The 21,678-nt window shown below is 48.6% G+C and overlaps 8 protein-coding genes across 8 annotated transcripts; 5 read left to right on the top strand and 3 right to left on the bottom strand.

Annotated features, from left to right (window-relative positions):
- Nucleotides 1-59: 59 nt before the first annotated feature.
- Nucleotides 60-1,801, top strand: Triagg1_4309 (CAZyme family GT15; the record flags this gene model as incomplete). The annotated part of the gene is made up of 5 exons (XM_062898699.1): nucleotides 60-334; nucleotides 396-794; nucleotides 851-937; nucleotides 994-1,390; nucleotides 1,460-1,801. The coding sequence occupies 5 exons, from the start codon at nucleotides 60-62 to the stop codon at nucleotides 1,799-1,801; spliced, it is 1,500 nt and encodes a 499-aa protein (XP_062756816.1).
- Nucleotides 1,802-2,648: 847 nt separating this feature from the next.
- Nucleotides 2,649-4,517, bottom strand: Triagg1_4308 (uncharacterized protein; the record flags this gene model as incomplete). The annotated part of the gene is made up of 3 exons (XM_062898697.1): nucleotides 2,649-3,628; nucleotides 3,672-4,110; nucleotides 4,197-4,517. The coding sequence occupies 3 exons, from the start codon at nucleotides 4,515-4,517 to the stop codon at nucleotides 2,649-2,651; spliced, it is 1,740 nt and encodes a 579-aa protein (XP_062756815.1).
- Nucleotides 4,518-5,645: 1,128 nt separating this feature from the next.
- On the top strand, nucleotides 5,646-6,608 carry Triagg1_4307 (uncharacterized protein; the record flags this gene model as incomplete). The annotated part of the gene is made up of 1 exon (XM_062898696.1): nucleotides 5,646-6,608. The coding sequence occupies one exon, from the start codon at nucleotides 5,646-5,648 to the stop codon at nucleotides 6,606-6,608; it is 963 nt and encodes a 320-aa protein (XP_062756814.1).
- A 123-nt stretch (nucleotides 6,609-6,731) lies between these two features.
- Nucleotides 6,732-7,604, bottom strand: Triagg1_4306 (uncharacterized protein; the record flags this gene model as incomplete). The annotated part of the gene is made up of 3 exons (XM_062898695.1): nucleotides 6,732-6,800; nucleotides 6,865-7,499; nucleotides 7,556-7,604. 3 exons carry the CDS (start codon nucleotides 7,602-7,604, stop codon nucleotides 6,732-6,734), a joined length of 753 nt encoding a protein of 250 aa, XP_062756813.1.
- Nucleotides 7,605-8,931: 1,327 nt separating this feature from the next.
- Nucleotides 8,932-10,000, top strand: Triagg1_4305 (transcriptional regulator family: Fungal Specific TF; the record flags this gene model as incomplete). Its single annotated transcript, XM_062898694.1, has 2 exons — nucleotides 8,932-9,762; nucleotides 9,941-10,000. 2 exons carry the CDS (start codon nucleotides 8,932-8,934, stop codon nucleotides 9,998-10,000), a joined length of 891 nt encoding a protein of 296 aa, XP_062756812.1.
- Nucleotides 10,001-14,172: 4,172 nt separating this feature from the next.
- Nucleotides 14,173-15,918, top strand: Triagg1_4304 (CAZyme family AA3; the record flags this gene model as incomplete). Its single annotated transcript, XM_062898693.1, has 1 exon — nucleotides 14,173-15,918. The coding sequence occupies one exon, from the start codon at nucleotides 14,173-14,175 to the stop codon at nucleotides 15,916-15,918; it is 1,746 nt and encodes a 581-aa protein (XP_062756811.1).
- A 1,088-nt stretch (nucleotides 15,919-17,006) lies between these two features.
- Triagg1_4303 (uncharacterized protein) lies at nucleotides 17,007-18,098 on the top strand (the record flags this gene model as incomplete). Its single annotated transcript, XM_062898692.1, has 1 exon — nucleotides 17,007-18,098. One exon carries the CDS (start codon nucleotides 17,007-17,009, stop codon nucleotides 18,096-18,098), a length of 1,092 nt encoding a protein of 363 aa, XP_062756810.1.
- A 736-nt stretch (nucleotides 18,099-18,834) lies between these two features.
- On the bottom strand, nucleotides 18,835-19,534 carry Triagg1_4302 (uncharacterized protein; the record flags this gene model as incomplete). The annotated part of the gene is made up of 3 exons (XM_062898691.1): nucleotides 18,835-19,015; nucleotides 19,223-19,322; nucleotides 19,423-19,534. 3 exons carry the CDS (start codon nucleotides 19,532-19,534, stop codon nucleotides 18,835-18,837), a joined length of 393 nt encoding a protein of 130 aa, XP_062756809.1.
- Nucleotides 19,535-21,678: the final 2,144 nt, after the last annotated feature.

Raw genomic sequence — 21,678 nt, 5'->3', positions numbered from 1 at the left:
GACTTGTTGTTGTTGTTGTTGTTGTTCCTGCCGCATAGGCAGGCTGGTTGCTCGTCGCCATGGACTTGTTCAGGCGATCAAAATCGGGCGCGGGACGCCATTCAGAACTTCCGACGTCGGATGAGAAGCGTTCAAGAAACAAGGGGCTGTCGTCCAGCTTGGCCTTTTTCCAGCGGCCACTGCGTCTGCGCGGCAACTCTGCAGTCTCCATCCCATTGGGCGTCGTTCTCGTCTTCCCGGTGCTGGTGGTTGTGCTCATCCTGGTCCTGTTCGTCAGGCATCCCAGCTCTCCAGGCAGGATATTGATGCCCGCCGGCTCGCCGCCCGCTATTCGGTATGGTTAAGCGCCGTCTTCCCTCACGTTTTCGTATTGCTGATTGTGTTTTTGTGTGCAGAAAAATCAGCGAAAAGCATGACAAGGTCTTCGTTACCGGCTGTCTCGAGCCCGATACATCGACGCCCCGAGCCAACGCTGCATTCGTTGTCTTGGCCCGCAACAAGGAGATTGATGGAGTCATCCAGTCCATCAAGTCTGTTGAGCGACACTTCAACCGATGGTACCACTACCCCTATGTGTTCCTCAACGACGCAGACTTCGACGAAAACTTCAAGGCGACTGTGAGGAACTATACTTCGGCAAACGTCGAGTTTGGCAAGGTTGAGCCGGGCACATGGGGCTTCCCCGACTGGATCGATGAGAAGGTCGCAAAGGAGGGTATTGCCAAGCAGGGTGATGCTGCCGTCATGTATGGTGGTATGGAGAGTTACCACTTCATGTGCCGCTTCTACTCTGGGTGAGCCTTCTCCTTCATCAAGACAATGCTTTCATGACTGACCGTTTGCGATTCAGCTTCTTCTACAACCACCCTCTGCTGCTAAAGTACGAGTGGTACTGGCGCGTCGAGCCCGAAATCACTTACTTCTGCGACATTACCTAGTATGTTTCCCATGGGTCGTGTACCCGGTAACATCACCACTAACATGGATGACTAGCGACCCATTCCTCAAGATGATCGAGAACAACAAGACGTATGGCTTCACGATTGCGGTCAAGGAGCTTCGCGAAACCGTCCCCAACATCTTCCGTTATGCCTCGGCTTATAAGCGAACGAACAACCTGACGTCACAGGGTCTTTGGGAGATGTTTGTGGAACCCCAGGAACACAAGGAGGAGCACGAGGACCCCAACCCACCACTGCCCGACGAAGTTTTGCAGGGAAAGCCGGCCAGTCTACCCCCCATTGATCCCGAGGCTATGGAGGGGGAAAAATACAACATGTGCCACTTTTGGTCCAACTTCGAAATCGCAAAGCTCAGCTGGTTCCGCAGCAAGGAGTATAACGATTTCTTCCAGATGATGGACCGGAGTGGTGGATTCTGGATGGAACGGGTAAGTTGCAACCATGGAACCGCATCTTGCAGGATGAGAATTTAGCATGTCAACTAACTCGGCTATTAGTGGGGAGATGCTCCCATCCACTCTCTAGCTGCCGGTGCTCTGCTAGCCCCTCGAGACATTCACTACTTCAGAGACTTTGGATATCGACACACGACTATCCAGCACTGCCCCGCCAATGCCCCTGCTCGACAGCTTCCTCGACCCCCCTTCCTCGAGATGACGACTCCGGATGAGCGGAAACGAAAAGAAGAAGACGAGTACTGGGAAAGCTGGGACGAACCCAAGGAGAACGGAGTCGGATGCCGCTGCCGATGTGATACCGACATTGTTGACGTTGAGGGTAAGGACGGTTCATGTCTGGCCGAGTGGGTTGACGTCGCAGGTGGCTGGGCCTCACCATAAACGAATAAAAGGAGATTGGGGGGCCTTTTTCTTCTTCTTCTTTTGGAAATTTGAATAAAGAACGGCCTGGTTCTTCCGCTTATGGAGCCGGCCATTAATGAAGTGCACGAACTTAATACAGACCAAGGAAAAAAAACACCAACAAGCACAAGGTGTTAGGACACGGCTACAACGTCTCATCTATACCAATGAGGGAGGCGATTGGCGACAGGCTCGTGTTGTATCTTGTTTTGGGGTATCTGGAGGAGGGGTGCGACGGCGGAAAACGGTTCTTACTTGTGTGAGGCATGGGGCTTTTCGAATGGGGCCCGTGCCTCTCTTATTATTATTTTCAGACAATGCTTGCCACTGCATCTAGGATACAAGAGGGATGAGCACAAGCGGCGATGATAAGGGTTCCTTTTTTTTTTATACATACATATATATTAAAGTAAAGCAAAGGGTTAGGCGATGGGAATTCAATGTGTGGTTTTTTTCATCGGAGATGCATGTGTGGTTCTTGGGATGATGGCGGGAGTGAGGGTTGGCGGCATTGTTAGATGTATTACTTTTTACTTATTGTGTGGCAGGCATGAGGTAATGGTTTGGGCATAGTTGTATTAGAGGTGTGCAAGATGAAGCTTTTTATAAGTTTATTGAGATACTTGTTCAAGTCTGATATGTGACTTGTGCGTCATGTTGGGTATTATGATGATGATTGAGCTGCCAGTATAAGCAATTATGTGGCAATGTTCAGAGGAAGATGAGCTTGAGTTGGACCAGCTCCTCGGCTTATTAAACCAAACATACGTGCTCTGTAAGATAAAACCTCGATCTTCTGTTCAACGCCTGATGCCTTTGATGTTCACTATCGCGCCTCATACGTCGCTTGCAGAGGCGCCACAACCGTACTGTAAAACTCATGCTGGAACTTATCCAGATCAAAGTCCATCTGCTCTTGATCAGCGAGAAAGACACTGTATACGCATCGCTGAGCGGCGTTGAAGTAGTATATCCCAGCTTCTAGCTCTACACGATCAAGGTAGTGCTTCAGCGGGCGGTAATCGTGTTGAAGTATAGCAGAGAGTGACTCTTGGCTGAAGGATTGATTGACGGCGAGTTCGATGAGGAGAATGCCGAGCTCGAAGATGAGGTTCTTTGGGGTTGTTTGACCGAGCGAGGTGGATGACGATGCTGGCGATGGGAGCGACGTCTTGGAGATTATGCATGAGAGGTAGACTTTCTCGGAAAGGCTTATGTAGCCGTTTGCTTGTTTTCGTTGGAGGAAGAGCTTGACTTTGCGTCTGTCTAGGCCGTGGGAGAGCCAGGGGCTGCCGGAGAGGTATAGGACCGCCCAAGCGAGGGAGGCGGCGATGCCGTATCTTCGTTTTGCGGAGAGGGGTTGGATGGCGGGAGCTACGCGCTGGGATTCCGTGGCGATGATTTTCTCGAGGGAGACGTCTCGTAGGATTGCGTCGTGGTTTCGCGATACGTGGCTTAGGGAGAAGATTGTTTGTTCGTGGGATGATGAGGGGGTTGGGTCTTTGAGGGAGCCGAAGACGTCTTCGTGGGGGGATGAGTCGAAGTCGTTGCAGAGATTGGTTATGGGGGGAGGGCTGGGGGCGATGATTTCGGAGATGCTTGGGATGATTGATGTGTCTTCTACGCTGGCTGTGGTTTGGAAATGTTGAGTTAGATGGGCTGTTTGCGAGTGAGGAACTTGGAGAATACGGACCTCTTGGGGTGGGGAGTTGTTTGAATGAATCTCGCGATTTGCTCCATATGCCATGTGCCATCTCGCGTAACCCTTGTGAATAGGATGATCGTCTCGACCGGAGAGTCGACGGTCTGGATCGTAACGAATGTGGCGACATTGGCGGTGAATCTAAACCCGTGGACTTTTTGGTTGCTTCTTCAGCGGCATAAAAGACTCTCCACGGAGCAGTTCGAGCATCATCCAACTCGTGCAAAATACCAATTCGAAACGTCAAAAGAGGAATCCCTCCTGCGTGAAGGCTGTTTAGCTCGATACACACCTGATGGCTCTTCGCGCCATCCCTATCTAACCCTGCCTGAAGCGCTCGATGGAGAGCTCGAAGGGTGTTTCGGACTGATTCGCAGTTGCTCCTATTGTACAGCCGCCTTACTCTCCTCATGGCGTAGCTCTCGTCATGTGGGAGAGTTGCTGCGCTTTCTATGAGATGCCGGAGGTCGTCGTTCCAGTTGCGCAGATCGTGGATGATCTTGTCGCATTTCTTTGCGCGGAAACTTCGTTTGACGCGGCGCCATTCCCACGATGCCCTTTCGGAAGATTCGTGTGTCCACAAGGGCTGGAGTTTACAAAGTAAGTACAGAATGCTTTATGATGGAGGAAGAACGCGGGACAAAAGCGACTACAAAAAAGAAACCATCTTACTTTGCGGCTCATGTCTACTTGTAGATTCTCCATCAATTTCATCATCATGTCGTCCATCTGCCGAATAATAAAGAGAATCTCACGGTGGTTCTGCGGAAACTTTTGGCGCAGGCACTCATGCAGCTCGCGCGGCGTCGGGTGTCGCAAGCCGATGCTCTGAAAGGTCGCCTCGAGATGCATCCGCTGGATCTGCAGGTTGGCCTGAAGCGTGCTGATTGCATTGTGATACCCGGTGTATGCTTCCAAAGGCTCCGAGTACTTCTCCAGCGCCCAGATGACGATGGGGAGGACGCTGAGGGCTAGACCGACTGCTTCTGCCATTGTTGAGATTTGGCTGCTGTGTGGGGGGTTTTCGAGCTGTGCGAGGGAGACATCTAAGCGTTATGGACAAGTTGATGATGGAGCTGTGGAATGCTGAGTTGAGGCTTTTGCCTCGGAGAATATCCCGTCTAGTTCGCAGGACCCGTCTCATGCAAGACAGTGTCTTTGCCATGCGCCTTGCGGAGACGGAGTGCATTGGGGGCGATGAATCTTTTGGACGGGACTGCGGAGAGAGGGATGGGCGGGAAGGCATGGCGATTCGATGAGGTGGTATTGAAAGGAATGGCTTCCCTGCTAGACAGGGGTAGCCGAGTGCCAAACCAATGCGGGCGCTGACTCGAGAGCTCGGTCGAGGACGGCGATGGGTGATGTGTTTCGGCGTGAAGAGCGAGGCTGGGATGATGATGAATGTTGGGAGAAGATATATTGCGAGGTTGGTCATTGCTTTGCTGTATTGATGTTTTAAGTAGGCGTTTTAACTATTGCTTGGGAGAACCGTATGAGGCAACTCAGAGACTCGGATGGCTGAGACATGCCAGTTTGGGTCATCTTTGGATTGGTTGCCTTTTATTCATGCGATGCAATCACAATCAGGGCCCTCGAAATTGTAAATCATATAAGTTGTATTTTCTCTATTGGTTAGCCATGGGTATTAAATGTGATATTAAATGTGATGCAACTTGGAATATATATTTCTAGCGCAGTTTCGATGACAACCTTGCGACCCTGTCGATACGATCCCTGAGCCGCGGAGATGATTGTGACACGCTTGAAATTCGAAAGAGGTTACGATATTTACGTCGGCAGAAACATCAAATCCTATATAATATATAATGCCTTCCCCCATGATATTGCAGAAACTGTCAAGCTTATAGATCTGTGACCCGAGTCGCCACCACCCGAACCGAATCTTGCCCAATCGAGTAGCCACTTCGGGAGACCCGACCCGAATCGGGAATCCACCATCATCCGAGATGACGAAATCAGATGTCAGCTGTCAGTGGCTTTTATATGAGCTCTGAAGAGTAAGATACGTTTTCATATAAATATATAAATAGTAAAGAACGTTGAAGTTGAACTAATACACCCATACGAGACATTGAACCACTTTAATTGCCAAGTTCCGTCATGATGAAAGCCGTCGAAGTCCTGGGCACCAAAGCCAATCCTCAAGTCACGCTCAACCCCGCCGTCCCAAAGCCATCACCAAAAAATGGTGAGATTCTCATCAAGGTTCACGCTGCGGGGCTGACTGGAGATGAAATCACCTGGTGGGAATTGTGGGAGCATCCCATTCGCATTCCGGGCCACGACATCTCTGGAGAAGTCGCTGAGCTGGGCCCGAATTACAAAGGAGACTTGAAGGTTGGAGATGAAGTTTACTCCATGATCCATGGCTGGAGGGGGCTGGGACAAGCAGAGTATGCCATCGTGGAGAGCGACGAAGTAGCCAGGAAACCAAAATCTTTGAGCTACGCTCAGGCATCTGCGCTGCCAATTCCTTTGCTGACTGCTTGGGAATCTATTTTTGAGCGTGCTAATTTACAAAAGGGGCAGAAGGTCCTTGTTACTGGAGCTTCTGGTGCTGTGGGCGTCATCGTTGTACAGATGGCCTCTCGACTAGTCGGTGCTGAGGTTGTTGCCCTCTCAAGCGCCCAACATCACGATTCATTAAGAGCACTTGGCGCCAGCCAGCTCGTTGACTACAACGGTCCTAATTGGGAGGATACAATCACGGATGTTGATGTCGTTATCGACACCGTTGGGAACCCAGTCTTGGCCAAGACATGGACGACGGTAAAAAGCCACGGTCACATCATCACAGTTGGACAGCCTCCGGCGGCATGGGAGTATGGAAAAGGTCGACCTGAGGAGCTGGATGATTTCCCCAATGTGAAGTGGCTCTTCTTCGTTGTCACACCAAAGGCCGAAACGCTGGATAAGGTGGCACGGTTGATCGATGAGGGGGCGATTAAACCTATAGCGATTGAGGTTTTCCCTCTTGATAAGGTGGTTCAGGCACATAAGCATGCCTCGATACGGAACCGAAAAGGGAAAGTTGTCATTGAGTTTGTACCGGAAAAGAATTGAGTGTTGGATTTAGATAAATGGGATATGGTGGAATTTAAAAATGAATACTTGTACGTCTGTTCAATCTAAATTTCTATAACGATACTCTAATTTCGTACGTGTTTTCATGAAGGTCAATGTCAGTTACCACTTGCGGTCTATGTGATCGAACGCGGCAAACTTTCCTCCCTCAGTCCTTTTCATCTCATCAATCTGTCACCTGTCAGTATTATCCGGAAAGTAATTACTGTCAGAATAGCTAGCATCATTCACTTACCTCCTGAAAGACACCTTCGATGGAAATGTCCAATGGCACAGGTGCCGTCTCTCCGAAGCTCAGCTTCTGTGCTCCAATGTTGCCCATATCCGTCTGAGTCCAACCAGGGCAGATAACCATGGACGTAAGCCACTTCTCCTCAAAATGGACTTTGCGCATCAGATAGTTGATGGCAGCTTTACTGGCTCCGTATGCTCCCAATTGTACGGGGTATCCTTCTATTTCGGCGATGCTTCCCACCGAACTCGAGATGACGACAAATCTGGGGTTGGCTGCATTCTGAAGGAGCGATTTGGCGGCTTGAAGAAGAGCAATGGGAGCGAGGGTGTTGACTGCAACGTGGGCGGAAACCTCATCCAGAGCCATCTCCATGACGGGGCCGTACGCGTCAAGAATTCCAGCATTGGCAATGACGAGATCGAGATGGTTGATTCTATCGGAGATGCTTGCGAGGCCGAAGGCAGCGCTGGAGGTGTCCAGACTGTCAATCTTGGTGATGATGAGCGAGCTCTCGGTTCCATGGGAGAGCTCCAACAGAGCCTCGGTGGACGGAGCGTTGTCGGGATTCCGCACGGCAGCAATAAGAATTGTGTTATCTCTGGATAGAAACTTTTTGGCGAGTTGAAACCCAATGCCTGTCAAACGTTAGAATGAAGTATTATGAGATGGCGGACCATGCTGCCAGGCATACCTCGATTGGCACTGGTGATGAGAACAACAGTCTTCTTTGAGGCAGTCATGTTGATGAGTTGCGTGAAATAGTCTTAAGCACAATGTAATTTTATAAAGCTGTAACCAGATGTTTGATGATTTGAATTGATTGACTTGTATCCCTTCATCTTCTACTGCAGCGACTCAACTACTTATTTATCTTTCGAGCTCACAGGGTTAACTATCTCCGTCTCTTTGGTCGGTATCACCGTATCACCGCATCACCGTTTATCCTTGTATCCAAGAGTCCTGACAAACCATCATGTTGAAAAATAATGAATGATACATAGTATACTCTGAATTTGCTGCCATCGGCGACAGCAAGTCACCGAGAGCGACCGACCGTGCTTAAGAGACGGAGCGGCACCGTCCGCTCCCCTGCCGCTCCAAGGATAGCGGCCATTTGTCAGCTTCTCAATGAGTTGTGCACCGAGAGACGCCGACAGATTGGTGGCTCTATTTCTTCAACTCTTGTGTCTCAAGTTGTTGTCCTTGCAACCATCCTATCGGTCTTCTCGGTCGCTATCATATTCATCATCAAGCCGAGCGTTCTATTTGCCTACGGCATTACGAAAATAGTTTTACTATCAAGTTGCGGAATGGAATCTGAGGATGCATTGACAGGGTTGCAGCCCGATGCTTCAGACGAGTCTCCATCAGACATTCCCTCAATATCGACGGCATCCACTCATAGTCCAAAGCTGAAAAGCCGAGTATGCACCCCATTGTTTGCCAAGTTTACGAAACATCGTATTTACAAGAAATTCTTTAGGCTTGTGATACTTGTCACAAAAGGAAAGTCAAATGTGACAACGCTAAGCCGTCTTGCTCGGAGTGCGTCAAGTTTCACGCGCAGTGTACATATATTGTGGCAGCAACATCAAAGAAAATCACGCGCCGAAGGTGAGCTTAGCTTTTCTTTCTCTTTCTAAAATTGCCCTTTCACCTTGGCCAATTTGCACCTGAATTCATCTCTTGTCTTGTGACCTCTCAGTCCTAACGAAGAGCCCCAGGCCGAAGAGGAACGAAGCTCTTGAAAAGAGGGTCAATGAGCTCGAGAGCCTTCTGCGTCAGGCAGTTAACGGTCTTGAAGCTACAGACTTCAGCCGGAATTATACAAATGAGAGCACTTCAATACAGGAGCTTTCAACAGTACACAGCCCGAAAGATTCCTCGTCACCCCCAAACTCTACTTCAACCACTACCACGAGCGAACCCAATGCTCAATATGTCGAAACTCCATTATTTAATAGAGAGCTTGTGACTTGGATTTCTGGATGCTTCACGACTGTATCTGTGTCAAGACCACCTCACAGCCGTACCGGGCATACCAGATTGAGAAGACGGTCAGAGTTCATGGCTCTTATTCGAAGCTATTTCCACACCTACAATCGAATCGTCCCGCTCTTCGACGAAGATGACTTCATGCATCGATTTGCCGAACTAGACATGGATCAGATCCGGGCCGATGCAGCATTCTGGACTGCCACAAACGTCATGTGTGCCATTGCTCTCCGCCAGCAAAATCTGTCGTATTTTGCCGACTCTCCCAACAACCCGGACCGTGAAGCATGGGAATACCTCGATACCGCATTAGACAAGGCGGTGGAACTCACAATCCGTGGTAGCAATGACCTCCTCGCCATTCAGGCACTGGTGGGAATGGCCATTTTCCTACAAACCGCGCCGGACGCACATGCTGCATCGACACTCCTTGCTGCTGCAAATCGGCTGCTCCTTCAAAATGGTCTCCATATTCAGAAAGATGAACAGCTTTTGGGGCAATCCGGATCTGAAGCTTTCCGTCTCATGGTACAGCGAAATCGTGTCTTCTGGATAGCTTTCAATCTGGACCATGATCTTGCCACCCGGCTTGAAAGGCCACCGCTAATACACGAAGATGATATCGGTGCTGATCTTCCTCTACTATATCCCGAAGATGAACTGGGCTGTATATCATCTGTTGATAATTCTACAAAGATCAACTACCTGCGGGCACGATCTCACCTTGCTCTTATCGAAAATCGTATTCACCGACGACTCATGTCTGCCAGAGCAAAACGTCAAACAGCCCTCGAACGAGGGGCTGCAATTAATGAACTAGAAGCGGAGCTTAGCATTTGGAAAGCCTCATATCTAGATCTAAGTGCTACTCTCGATTATCTTGCTACACATCGCGCACTGTGGGTGAGCTTTGAAGGGCCAGCGTTTCAGATGTTACGAGCACTTTCTCTTGCCTACCTTGGTTGCCATGCCAATTTGCATGGTCTATCTTACCGGTCTCTGAGAGTGCAAGAATGGAGTCACCCCCGGTTGTTGAATACCGCTGATCCGACAGAGATTGACCTATTGCCATCAATCTCAGACGTATATGGAGATAATGGACCTCCTAATTGCTGTGTTTCGGTGGCGAGAGCGTCTTTAATTCTACTTCATCTTAGCCAAAGTACCGATCATGCCTGTACATGGTGAGTTCCATTGACCTAAGCAGATATTACCCGTGGTATAAACTCAATTGACAAATATCTTCTGCGTATACAGGTCTTCACTGCATCATCTTATTACAGCGTTGATAGTCCTCGTTTCTAATGCTGCAAGAAACCCCCTGACTGAAGAATCAATGGCAGATATACAGCTAGTGCTTCCAGTTGTAGAGATGCTGCGTCGATTCGAGAAGGTCTCAATGGATACTGGTATAGAGGATACGAAAAAGGTGGCTGCGCAACTGGTGCATGAATATGCACGTAGGGCGCTGTTTGATCAAGCAGGGTTCGTGGGCATGCAATCTGAACTTTGCAAAATAGTTAACAATGGTGCTCCATGAGAGGAATCATTTGCTGAAGTTGTTTGGATATAAACTTACTCCAATTATAGATTTAAATACAAGGATAGCTCAGTCTAGAGGCTTATGGCTTTATTCACTGTGTCTCGAGCAGACGAAAGAATGCCCAGATATTAAACCCGACTCTGCCAGGCCCTTCTCCTCACCCTACGTTATGGAAATATTCGTATTAGTAGGCCCCACAAGTAGTGGAATAGACTAGTTCCGAAAAGAGAGCTGAGAAAGAATCTCGTGTTACCAATGTTTGTTTACTTAGTAGTTCCTGACTGGTTTTTGAGCGTCTGTTGTATCATCTACAATACGGTAGATCTCAAAACTTCCTTGAAAATCCTCTCAATGCACCCGGTGAACAACCCATTAATCCCAGTACAACACGTTGCCGACATTGCTATTGTAAATCCTCCAACTGCCGGCATGTTGTGACGTTCAACAGCGCGGCCTATCTACCATTTCTGGGGTTATATGCGAAACTACCCCCCACAATGCCCTTGCCAAGCTGTATCACAAGAATTTCGAGTCATTACTTGCATTAAGTGCTGAGATCTAGGCGAACTCCGAGCCCAATGCCCGTCAACTCTTACAAGATCTTCGAAGTGAACTCATGTTAACTCTAGGAACTCGGTTACAGCCAACATCAACTTTGGGATCTTAGGCTGTAGACGATCACCAAAAGAGTGCATCCGAAATGTAGCACGTGGACCAACGCCACTGGATAAACATACAAAGAAATTGAGAAACAGCTAGCTTTAACATCACCTTGCTCGGACACCCTCGGGCCTTACGGTGGAGCCACGGTAGGCGAATATAATGTGACTCCACCATCGTCTCTCCCGTAGATCGAAGATGGGATTCTCTCGCTCGCCAGTCGTATACTGGATTGTCAGTGGGTCAGCCGTTTTGATTCCGTTGGCGTGGGTGGGTGATCGTGCCGTCTTGCCGGTATCGTCGGGCTGTTAAGGCTGTGACGCCACCTACTGGAGCCGTTTCGTCAAGGAGGGGCTCAGATCAGTAGGGATACACTTGATCTTGGAACTAGTGGGGTATGCTCTCAGCTGTATGTGAATGGTGTATCGATGGAGGGGAAATTTAGCCATTTCTTTCTGCAGATGAGGCAACATGGGTTGTAGAGCTATTGCCCCTACTCACCCCCTGAGAATTTTAGCGGAAGTGGCCACGAAGTAGCATTGTTATGGTGCCTAGGTTCTCAATTCTATATAACATTTAGAACTAATTGGATGGAGACAACTCTTGTCATAGCCAATGGTATTGTTAGAATATATGTGTAGCTGGTGTGGTTTGATCTTTCAGTCTAGCGGTAAGAAGAGGAAACAAAAGAAATGTTGATATGAACGTAATTTCAGGTTGTTATTTTTCAGTAATTCTTGTCTCTTTTCACCGAAAAATATGCTAGAAGTTGTACAAACTAATCAGGTGGTCTTATACAACCTTGAGTGCTATCTTCTGGGTTGTGCTCCAGAGTGACTATTCAACACTTATCCTTCAGCATGGCCAAATAGACAGAGTAATTGGCACCGCCGAGACCTCCACTACAGCTGCATGTGCTGGCGAAGCAACAGGTATGATGTGGGTCAAGAACTCAATGTTTCTCCATGCCAAAGAAAGCCATCAGAAGTGGCCTTGTGTACTCAGAAGGTCTTACGGTCTTTCATGAATGGCATCTTTGGTGAAGTAGACCTATTCTTGGACTTCATGAATGGGAGCTCTATATGTACGATGCCAATATGCCAGGCGCAACACAAACTGCAAGAATCACCATTCTCAGTAATGACGCGCATCGATTCACGCGGTATTCCTTCTGCTCAAACCCTCTCATGCCCCTCAATTCGCTCTCGGCTAATGTGAACAAGGATGAAGTGGTTTGCATGCTTTGACGCAAGCACTAGCCCGCCACATCTTCCGATTCGAAACTGGACCGGGAAGTGGGATTTGGACGAACTGGGTGGTACTGATCGAGAGAGGCTGGCAGATCTATTGGTTCAGGTAATAGAGAGAGAGTTGCATCCTCGCCAATGCATAGTTGGACCCACGGATCCTTCTTGGCCATACTCAATACAGATTCTTTACGAAGTTGAGTGGCGCTTCAACGTTCCATCAGATCTGGGAGTCCTCGAGGTTTAATTGGGAGTGACCTTCAGTATAGAAGAGCTGGGGGCAGAAGTAAAGCTTCTTTTATAAACATCTCGCTTTTCATAACCATTTATCGACGCGAATTCATTCTAGATTTAATAATACAACGATGTGCTTGGTGTGGCCGACTTGTAAGATTATAGCACACAGCATGATTTCACTTCAGCTTGCCCATGTCTGACTATTCCGGCAATCCCGCTTCTTCGCCTCAAGCTTGCTAGATATAAGGTGATCAGGCCAAAGACTTGGCTTGTATGAGAGTGCATGGATTGGAGTTTATTTCTCTTATTGAGTCGGATATTCGGCTGATGAGCCATGGTAAGTCATTCTAGCATACTGCGACGGTGCTGCGTAATGATATGCTCATGCAATGCTTGCGTAGCTGCATTGAGGTGTAGAAGCATCCATTTTGCTGGATCTATTGGAGGAGAAAGTACTCAATTGAAATATTTTCAGGCTAAAATTCTCCAATTGGTGCAAATGACTCGTTTCGTCAATGGCTTGAAGCTTGTGCAGACGTAGCTGAGGTCTTGGGAGCTTCTGAGATTACGCACATCCTGGTATCGCGTAACATCGTCGAAGACAATGTTGCCATGAGGCGTAAATGCCTTCGTTTATTGGTCGAATGATATATATTTTGTGGCGGTTTTGATTGACGAAAAGGGAATGTGTGAGCGAGGTGTCCAGCTCAGGCCGCGATCGAGCGATTGCAATGTTGGCGGTCCTACCAGCGGAAATCCCAACTGGTTTTTGAGCTGAACTATGACCAAAATAGACTGGAAACGAGAAGTTGACGGCGGGTTGACGTATGTCTGCCAGAGCTTGGAGACAAGCGATTGGACCTTGACGTGAATTAAGTTTGGCAACGTACGGAGGAGATATCAATCAGCTAAGCTGTTTCTGACGCCGCGTCGGTCCATTCCTGTAAGAGCGTAGACGCAGCCACAGCCAATAGGACCAAAGGTAGCGCAACGTTGATGGCGTTGACTACGGCAGCTTCACAGCTTGTCTAGACTCAACTTTTCTTTACGGAACAATGGACGACGCTTCCTATTCGTTCAATTGAGACAGGTCAACGGACTAATAGGTAAGAAAAATGCAACTAAAGGTCCCGACCTGTGTTCTGAAGCCACGAGATGCACCCAGGTTCGAAGCATCAAGCAAAATGACTCGATATCTTTCAACAAAAACTCAAAGTTCCACTCGACGAGATCGACAACTGATCAAATGAGAGATCGATACGAAACAAAGCAGTAATAACCCCTCTTTGAGGCGGGGTTCAGCTGCTCCAGGATTTCTTGATATTGCCCTGTTCGGGATCGGAGCGGTATAGCCATGTATGACATGGCTTGTTATTGCCGTCCTTGGTTATCCGAGGCCCCGAAGAGGTTGCCTCCAGCGAGACAACCATGCCGACGGGATTTAGATGATATCAAGAGAAACTTGGGGAAATCAAGGTATAAAGTTGGCTGAGAGACGCCCGTAAAGAAGCTTTGTTCACCAGATCTCACTACTAAGAATCTCTTGGTAGTTTCTCTACTTGACTTCTACTTATCGTATCCATCTTTATGTCTTCTAAAAATACTGTTCCCATTCAATCCAACAAAATGGGCGTCAACGTGAAAGACGGAGATCGCTTCGACTTTATTGTTGTTGGTGGCGGTACTGCCGGCAACTGTGTTGCCGGCCGTCTGGCTGAAAATTCCAAGGTTCGCATCTTGGTGATTGAAGCCGGTGTTGGTAACCCGGAAGAGCTTCCAGAGATTACCACGCCGTCCAATGCCATGAACCTACGTGGCAGTGCTCACGATTGGGCTTATAAGACGACCATGGTCAGGCGTGATGATTATGAGCGTATCGAAAAGCCGAATTCGAGAGGCAAAATGCTTGGTGGAAGTTCATCATTGAACTACTTTACTTGGGTTCCTGGATGCAAGCCGACGTTTGATCGATGGGCCGAATGGGGTGGCAAAGAATGGACTTGGGATCCCCTCGTTCCTTATCTACGCAAGAGTGCCACTTATCATGATGATCCTAAGCTCTATCTCCCTGAGCTCAAGAAGATTGGTGGAGGAGGGCCAATCCATATCTCTCACGCCGAACTTATTGATGAGATGAAGCCTTTCCGCGATAATCTCGAGAAAGCCTGGGTCTCGCGCGGAGAACCCATGACGGCAAACATTTATGATGGCGAAATGAACGGCCTCTATCACTGTGTCGATACTATTTATAAGGGACAGCGCTCTGGAAGTTACCTCTTCCTCAAGAATAAACCCAACATTACGGTTTTGGCCGAAACTCATGCCAAGAAGCTGCTGATCAACTATGCTGACCGAATCTGCCGTGGCGTGCGAGTTACGACTCCTGATGGCAAAGACATCAACGTATACGCAGACCGTGAGGTTATTCTCTCGGAGGGAGTGTTTGAAAGCCCCAAGCTCTTGATGTTGAGTGGCGTCGGCCCTGCTCGTGAACTGAAAAAGTTCGATATTGATGTCATTGTCGATTCGCGCCATGTTGGCCAGAATCTCATGGATCACCCGGCCGTCCCATTCGTGTTGCGCGTCAAGGATGGCATTGGTATGGATACCGCTGTTCTTCGAAAGAGTAAAGAAAACGAAAAGCTGCATGCTGCTTATAAGAAAGATCATTCTGGACCAGTCGGCTCCGGTTTCTTGGAGATGGTGGCGTTCCCTCGCATTGATAAATATCTACAGAATGATGAGCAGTATCGCGAGGCTAAGAAGGCCAATGGTGGACTTGATCCCTTCTCGCCTGAAGGTCAGCCTCATTTCGAGCTTGACTTCGTTTGCCTTTGGGGCAGCGCATTCCAATGGCACTTCCCGCACCCGCCGGAGGGAGAACACACCACCGTTGTTGTTGACCTAGTCCGTCCGGTCTCTGGTCCTGGCGAGGTCACTTTGAGGAGTGCCGATCCGTTCGAGCAGCCCAACATCAATCTCAATTTCTTCGAAAGCGATCTCGACATCATCGCCATGCGTGAGGGTATCCGCTTCAGCTACGATGTGCTGACCAAGGGTGACGGTTTCAAAGATTGCGTTGTATCTGAGACGCCTTGGAAGATGCCTCTCCATTCTGACGAAGAGATGAAGCGTGCCGTCTTGGATCGCTGTCAAACAGCTTTCCACCCCGTCGGAACCGCCCGCTTGAGCAAGAATATCGACCAGGGCGTGGTCGATCCGGCGCTTAAAGTGCATGGCGTTACTAACCTTCGCGTTATTGATGCTTCTGTCATTCCATTGATTCCAGATTGCCGTATTCAGAACTCTGTGTACGCGGTGGCTGAAAAGGGAGCAGATATGATCAAGGCTGATCACAAGGACGTCTACTAAGTAAATGGACCAAGTTAGTGTAAGGATCATATGGCAGTGTACACGTGAGGAACCAAGAAACCAAAAAAAAGTAAATGAATCACACAACCAGGAGAGGATGGCTGTGATGACAGAAGTCACTATTGATAGCGCAGAACTTAAGCTTAGGGTAGCTCACTAAGTACCAATTCACTCTCTCGTTGTTTGGCGTTTATATCTGCATAACAACAGAATTCTAATGACGATCTGATGTATCGTAAAGCGAAAAAGAAGCCACATCTCAAGATGTAGTGGCATAAGATCTTGTGAATTGAGGGGCACTTTCAATCACATGAACTTGTATACTACTAGCTGCGCTATCAGTGGATGCTAAACAGCCGCACTCAGATACCTTCAATGTTTTCTACACCACAGTGAATCAGTCCCTTGAAAGAGATTCGAGGAGGCTGACTTGTTGCCCATTCTGCGGCACGTCAATGGTTCATGGGGCGATGCTAATGATGATAATCGTCATAGGCAAACTCGCCCGATGCTAGTCAAAATAGCTGGGAATGATGATTATATATATGTCGGTATTCACTTATATACATGTATGCAGAGTTTCACACAAGCAAACTGACAGTGGCAAGTTACATAGAGAGATGTAGTAGGTGCTCGTTTCTCCCGGAGACTTTCTTTCTTCATCTCTCGGTTACATACATCTGCCACGGCCACACACGTGCATAGCACTTCCCGTTCTACGAGAGGCAGTCCAGAGCATTGCTCCGGATTACGAAGCCATGAGACGGGCAATGGCAAGGCAACGAGAGCATTTTAAGACGGTTCAAACGTACATGCTATCTCAGCACTCAAGCGACCGAGATGTTTGCTTTGGCCTACGCGCAGCTCCTGCCAGCTGATATGTTTCCTCGAGTCGCAACCGTCGCTGTGCCAACTCCCAGCTAGATACATGTTTGTTCCAACGTCTCTCAGCTCGCCGTATGTCACACACTCAACATCTTCGTGCCGCATATTATTCCGAAACAATGAGTCTTCCGATTTCCTCGCAAGTAGGTATTCCTTGGCTGCGTCCTCCCAGCACCTGGCTATTTCCACCTACTCCGCGCACCATGAGTGGGCTATCACGTCTGGAATCTCTCCCGCAAGAGTTAATCTCTCATATATGCCGGAAAGTAATCGGCCATCTGAACGACCACATCGGTGATCTGGTTCGAATCAGAGGAGACACACAATATGACACTCCGTCTTTGGCTTCTCTCTGCCGCACATCAACCCGGCTCAGGGATATTGCGACGCCTGTGCTTTATTCTCGCTTCACGACACTCAGAGGGGCTGAGACAGCTATGCGTTTCCTGGCGACCATTTCCCTACGCCCTGACCTGGCCCAATATGTAGAAAAGCTTGATCTCTGTCAGGGGACCTCTATGGAGGAGATTATCTCGCAACGACTATTCGAAACCACTCGAGTGGACGGAAACATGACTATGGCGGAGTGGTTGATACTCAGCAGGGCAGCAGCTTACTTGGGCCTCGATTACATATACCCTCCCATTGATCTAGGGGAGTTCGCCACTATTGTGCAATTGATACTTGCTTACACGCCCTCGGTGAAAAGCGTCCACATTGCCACAATGCTGTCGGGTACTGTGTATGACAAATGGGGCTACACAATACTCCAATCGTTGGCTGATCAGAGACCAAGAAGGGTATCGCTGGCCCATCTCAGATACCTCTATTTGGAACATGTAAAGGACATGAATTTTGGAGGCAGTTTCTGTCTTCAATACTTTGCGGCGATATTTGAACTCGCCCCGTCCATAGAGACTCTTCATATGAATCCCTGTTCTGGAATTAATCTGCTTGAGCAGGTTGCGAGACCTCGAATCTCATTAGCAAACGTCACAACTCTGTCTCTCAATCAAGGAGACACCCCGACCAATGCAGTGAGGTGGATGGTTGGCGATTGTGCACAACTGCAACATTTCCGATACTTTGGTTCAGAGTTCCCGGCCATGGACGGCGTGACCCCCAGGGAGATAATCCAGATCTTACAACTTCATAAAGACAACCTCATCAGTCTTTCTATCCTACTGAAAGCAAGAACATGGAGTGAATTCAATTTGAGTACATGCATGCCCCTCTTTGCGGATGGTGAGCAGATTGTGTCTCTCAAAGATTTCTCAAAGCTCGAAGTCTTTTAGATAGATGTGCTTTCGATTGTGTTTCCAAGAGCGGATGCACCTGATTACCACACGCATGTTCTCAAGGACATGCTGCCTCAGTCGATCAAACGCTTCCGTTTTACTACTCCACAGAAGGAATGCGTGGCCAATCTCAACACCGTGGCTGATTACCGAGCCGATTCTTTCCCTCACCTTCTGGAGGTCTAGTTGACGAACAGTTCTAAATATTTTCCGGAACGAGAGAAGGATTTTGATCCAAACGAGATTAAAGCCGTAAGAGAGAAGCTGTTGGACGGTGGAGTGAAATTCACGCATGTGAAACTGGCCTATCCATGGTGATGACGAGGAAGCAGATATGTGTGCGCAGCGATGATTTAGGATTGGCGGTCATCAGCGTTTGGACAAACAATGTTTTATGCATTAGCTACTGAAGACAAATGAAGGATACATCGACGTTCTTCCCTTGTTGTAAATCTTGACTCTGCACATGTGGTGCTCGTTTCAATGTGCGATGTCCACTCTCTTAGCTCTCAGCTACGAGCGGCTAAGTTAGGACTGTTGGGTATAGCCGTCTGGTGATAGAGCAGAAGACATCCATGCACCCATCCTTGCGAGATGTGAAAGTGATGGAGCTACTGGGCACGCAACGAATACCGCTTCCAGCCAAGGAGGTGCTAGTCCACTTTCCTGTGCCCTCATACCAGCATGCGTGGTTAACAGAGCCATCTAGAGCAGTCTAGAACACCTCCATGTGCTAGCTGTTCATGGAGACGACCTTCAATGATCCCGGGGCAGCAGTAAAGTCCGACAGCTTCTCGAACCTCCAGATTGTGGGCTGTTCAACTTTCCAGTAGCCCTGGTACACCCTGTTATCGTTTCCAATGTAGAAGATGTTCTTGCGGAAGTTGCTTCGCGCGAGAACCGTCATGCCAGAGCTGGTATGTGCTATTTCAGCTGCTCTCAATTTGCCGTACTCTCAGCCGTTGAGAGGATTTCCAGGGGGCCATAGTTGATGGCACCATCCGTGGTGATCCACCAAGCCTCCGCGCGCTGGTCGTTTCTGGTAAGAGCTCCGGAACCCTTGTTCGTGGGCTTCCCATAGGAGCCATCGACAAAGTCCTGATCAATCACTCAGTTTTTACCGGAATTGGTGTTGTCGGAGTGGATTGAAGTTGCCGTTGGTTCCAACGTAGAATATCTCCACGTGCGACGATTCGCGAGAGATCCCCTCAATATGAGTGTCTGGGGCTTTGGATAGCTTTGTCCACACCAGAGTTGCCCCAGCCACCACCTGGCGTCCAGAAACGGCTGTGGATAACGTTGTCTCCTGCTGAGTACTAACAAAAGTCCTCCATGTTTGAGGAAGTGCGGGCAATTGCAGTTAGACCGTTGTAGGCATGGAGGCCGGTCAGGTCCGCGAACCCGATAAGAGACTCCGCGACAGGTTTCCACATTGCCTCGGTTGAGTACCTATGCCATGGTTGCTAATTCGCCGAGAAGAACAGCTCCCAATTCCTTGAAAGGTAATGAAGAACGTGGGGTTCCGCGCCCGGGGTACTGGATATCGGCTTGCAGTCAGTAATTACGTCCCCGATGATCCACTTCCATGCATCTCACATTGTAAGGATCGTTATATGAACTCAATATGATTGCCGAGGCTTCTGATTGCAGCAAACACGTACAGCTTGACAGGGCGGCCGGTTGGGCCCAACCATGTCACGAAATTTCAGGAGGAACGTGCGTGAAGTTCATCGCCGCGTGGCTACATCTCCGGAAGAGCCAGACCGTTGGAAGCAAGGGAGAGGCATCCTCCAAGGAAGAGTGAGGTTCGAAAGATGGACCATTGGTTTGCGGGATTGCAATTGCTTAATGAGATGAATAGACAGTGTTATGAATAGATGCCCTTAAGAACATGCGCGCTGCTGATTATATACATTCTCTCAACGATAGAATGCTCTTGCACGATTCATGAGCTTGCTTCATTGCGAAGAAGGAGGATCCCTGGCGATGCCCCGAAACAGCTTGTGACCCTGGAATTTGGAAATAGGCCGATATCAAATCTGCCTTGTGGATATATTTGTCGTCCACTGTTATCTCTTGACTGTTAAAAATATACCAAAGCTCAATTATACGAGATGCAAATAGAGACTAGGGTTAGTCTAAGTGTCACAGAAACCTCACAAGTAGCGAAGAGGTTGGAGACTGATATAAGGGGTGCAAGGTTGATTGATAGCTTACTTGCATCTATCTAGGAACTCATATACTAGATTAATGCATAAGTCCTCTCATGGGGCTCAACAACAGATCCGGCGTGACTCTTGTTCGTATAAACAACCCGTAGGGCTGAGTAAGCTCTGCGCTTCTATTTTGAACTACGTCTTGAAACTGGGATTCGATTTGGAATTGGCAACTTTCCCCAGCGAATACTATCTAGTAGATTCCATGGATGATTCCCATGCAGAATCTTCCTTGTTTTAAACCTCCAGCGGATTAGGCAGCGCGGAAAGTTTTGCCTTGTTTACTTGTTCACAAATCCGGCGATCCCCAGCTATCCGCCACCCTCAGCTCGTCCCAACTAGGCAATCTGATCATCGCCGCAGACATCTCGGCATTAGTAGTGGGACTGACACATAGTTGTGGACCGCCAGTGGATCAGCTTCTCGCACACAAGTCGGCGTGAATTGTGGATTTTGGCTCAAGACAATGACGCTGATAGGCTGTCTCAATAACTCAAATCTACGATGCTAGTCCTGTTTATCTCTTTCCCGGGGCGGTCTCGCCATCAACTCGGGGATGCTCGTGGGGCTGTTATTACCGGGGGGGGGCTTGAAAGTCGACACCCAACGCCGCCGGCTCTCGCACTCGCTTCGGTATTATCCGTGGAGTGGATAAGGCTCTTTGGGGTCTGAAACAATGAAGAATGAAGAAGCGATTCAACGGGAAGAGATTGCAACAGTAGAATGTCGTAGCCATGACCATGTTATCATTTCCCCAGATACGCGCTTATATTTGGGGGTGGAAGCGGGCGGGAGCTGCTCGTATTCTTCTAAAAGTCGTAGTTGCAAGGTTGCGGGCTCGCTTATGCGTCAAAAGCTGGATGGTGTTGAGGGCGAGTGTGAATGCGGGCAACCACACGCGCTTATACCTTGACCCTGACGATACCTTGACCCTGACGACACCAAGACGTACGCTAAGGGAAATCATCCGAGCGGCGAGAATTCCAGTTTTTTCGAGATTTCGATCCTTCCCGCTCCCTATCGCCGCGAGAGACGCCGCCACTCGGCGATTACTGTCCAGCATCTCCTTGCTCTTATCGTCCTGATTGCTCCTTGTCCACTTCGCTTTCGGAAGGCATTCAACGTCAAGTGCAGTTTAGAAACGATGGTTGCCATAAGCTGGATGGAAACCAACTCGCTAAGATCGCTTGTTTAGGCAACTTCTCCTACGATTTCAGTCTCACCGGAGATGAGCCAAGAGTTTCTCTTCTGCATAGATCGGCAAATGGCATGCGTTCGGCCAAAACAAGGGTTAATTTGTATGATGACAATTAATCAATGTAACAAGTTACTATTTTCTTCTCTCTTTTCGTGTTTGGCGG

The sequence above is a fragment of the Trichoderma aggressivum genome (genome assembly GCF_033847375.1).
Source record: "Trichoderma aggressivum f. europaeum strain CBS 100526 chromosome Unknown scaffold_013, whole genome shotgun sequence".
NCBI classification, from domain to species: domain Eukaryota; kingdom Fungi; phylum Ascomycota; class Sordariomycetes; order Hypocreales; family Hypocreaceae; genus Trichoderma; species Trichoderma aggressivum.
This window is presented reverse-complemented; position numbering and strand designations above follow the sequence as displayed.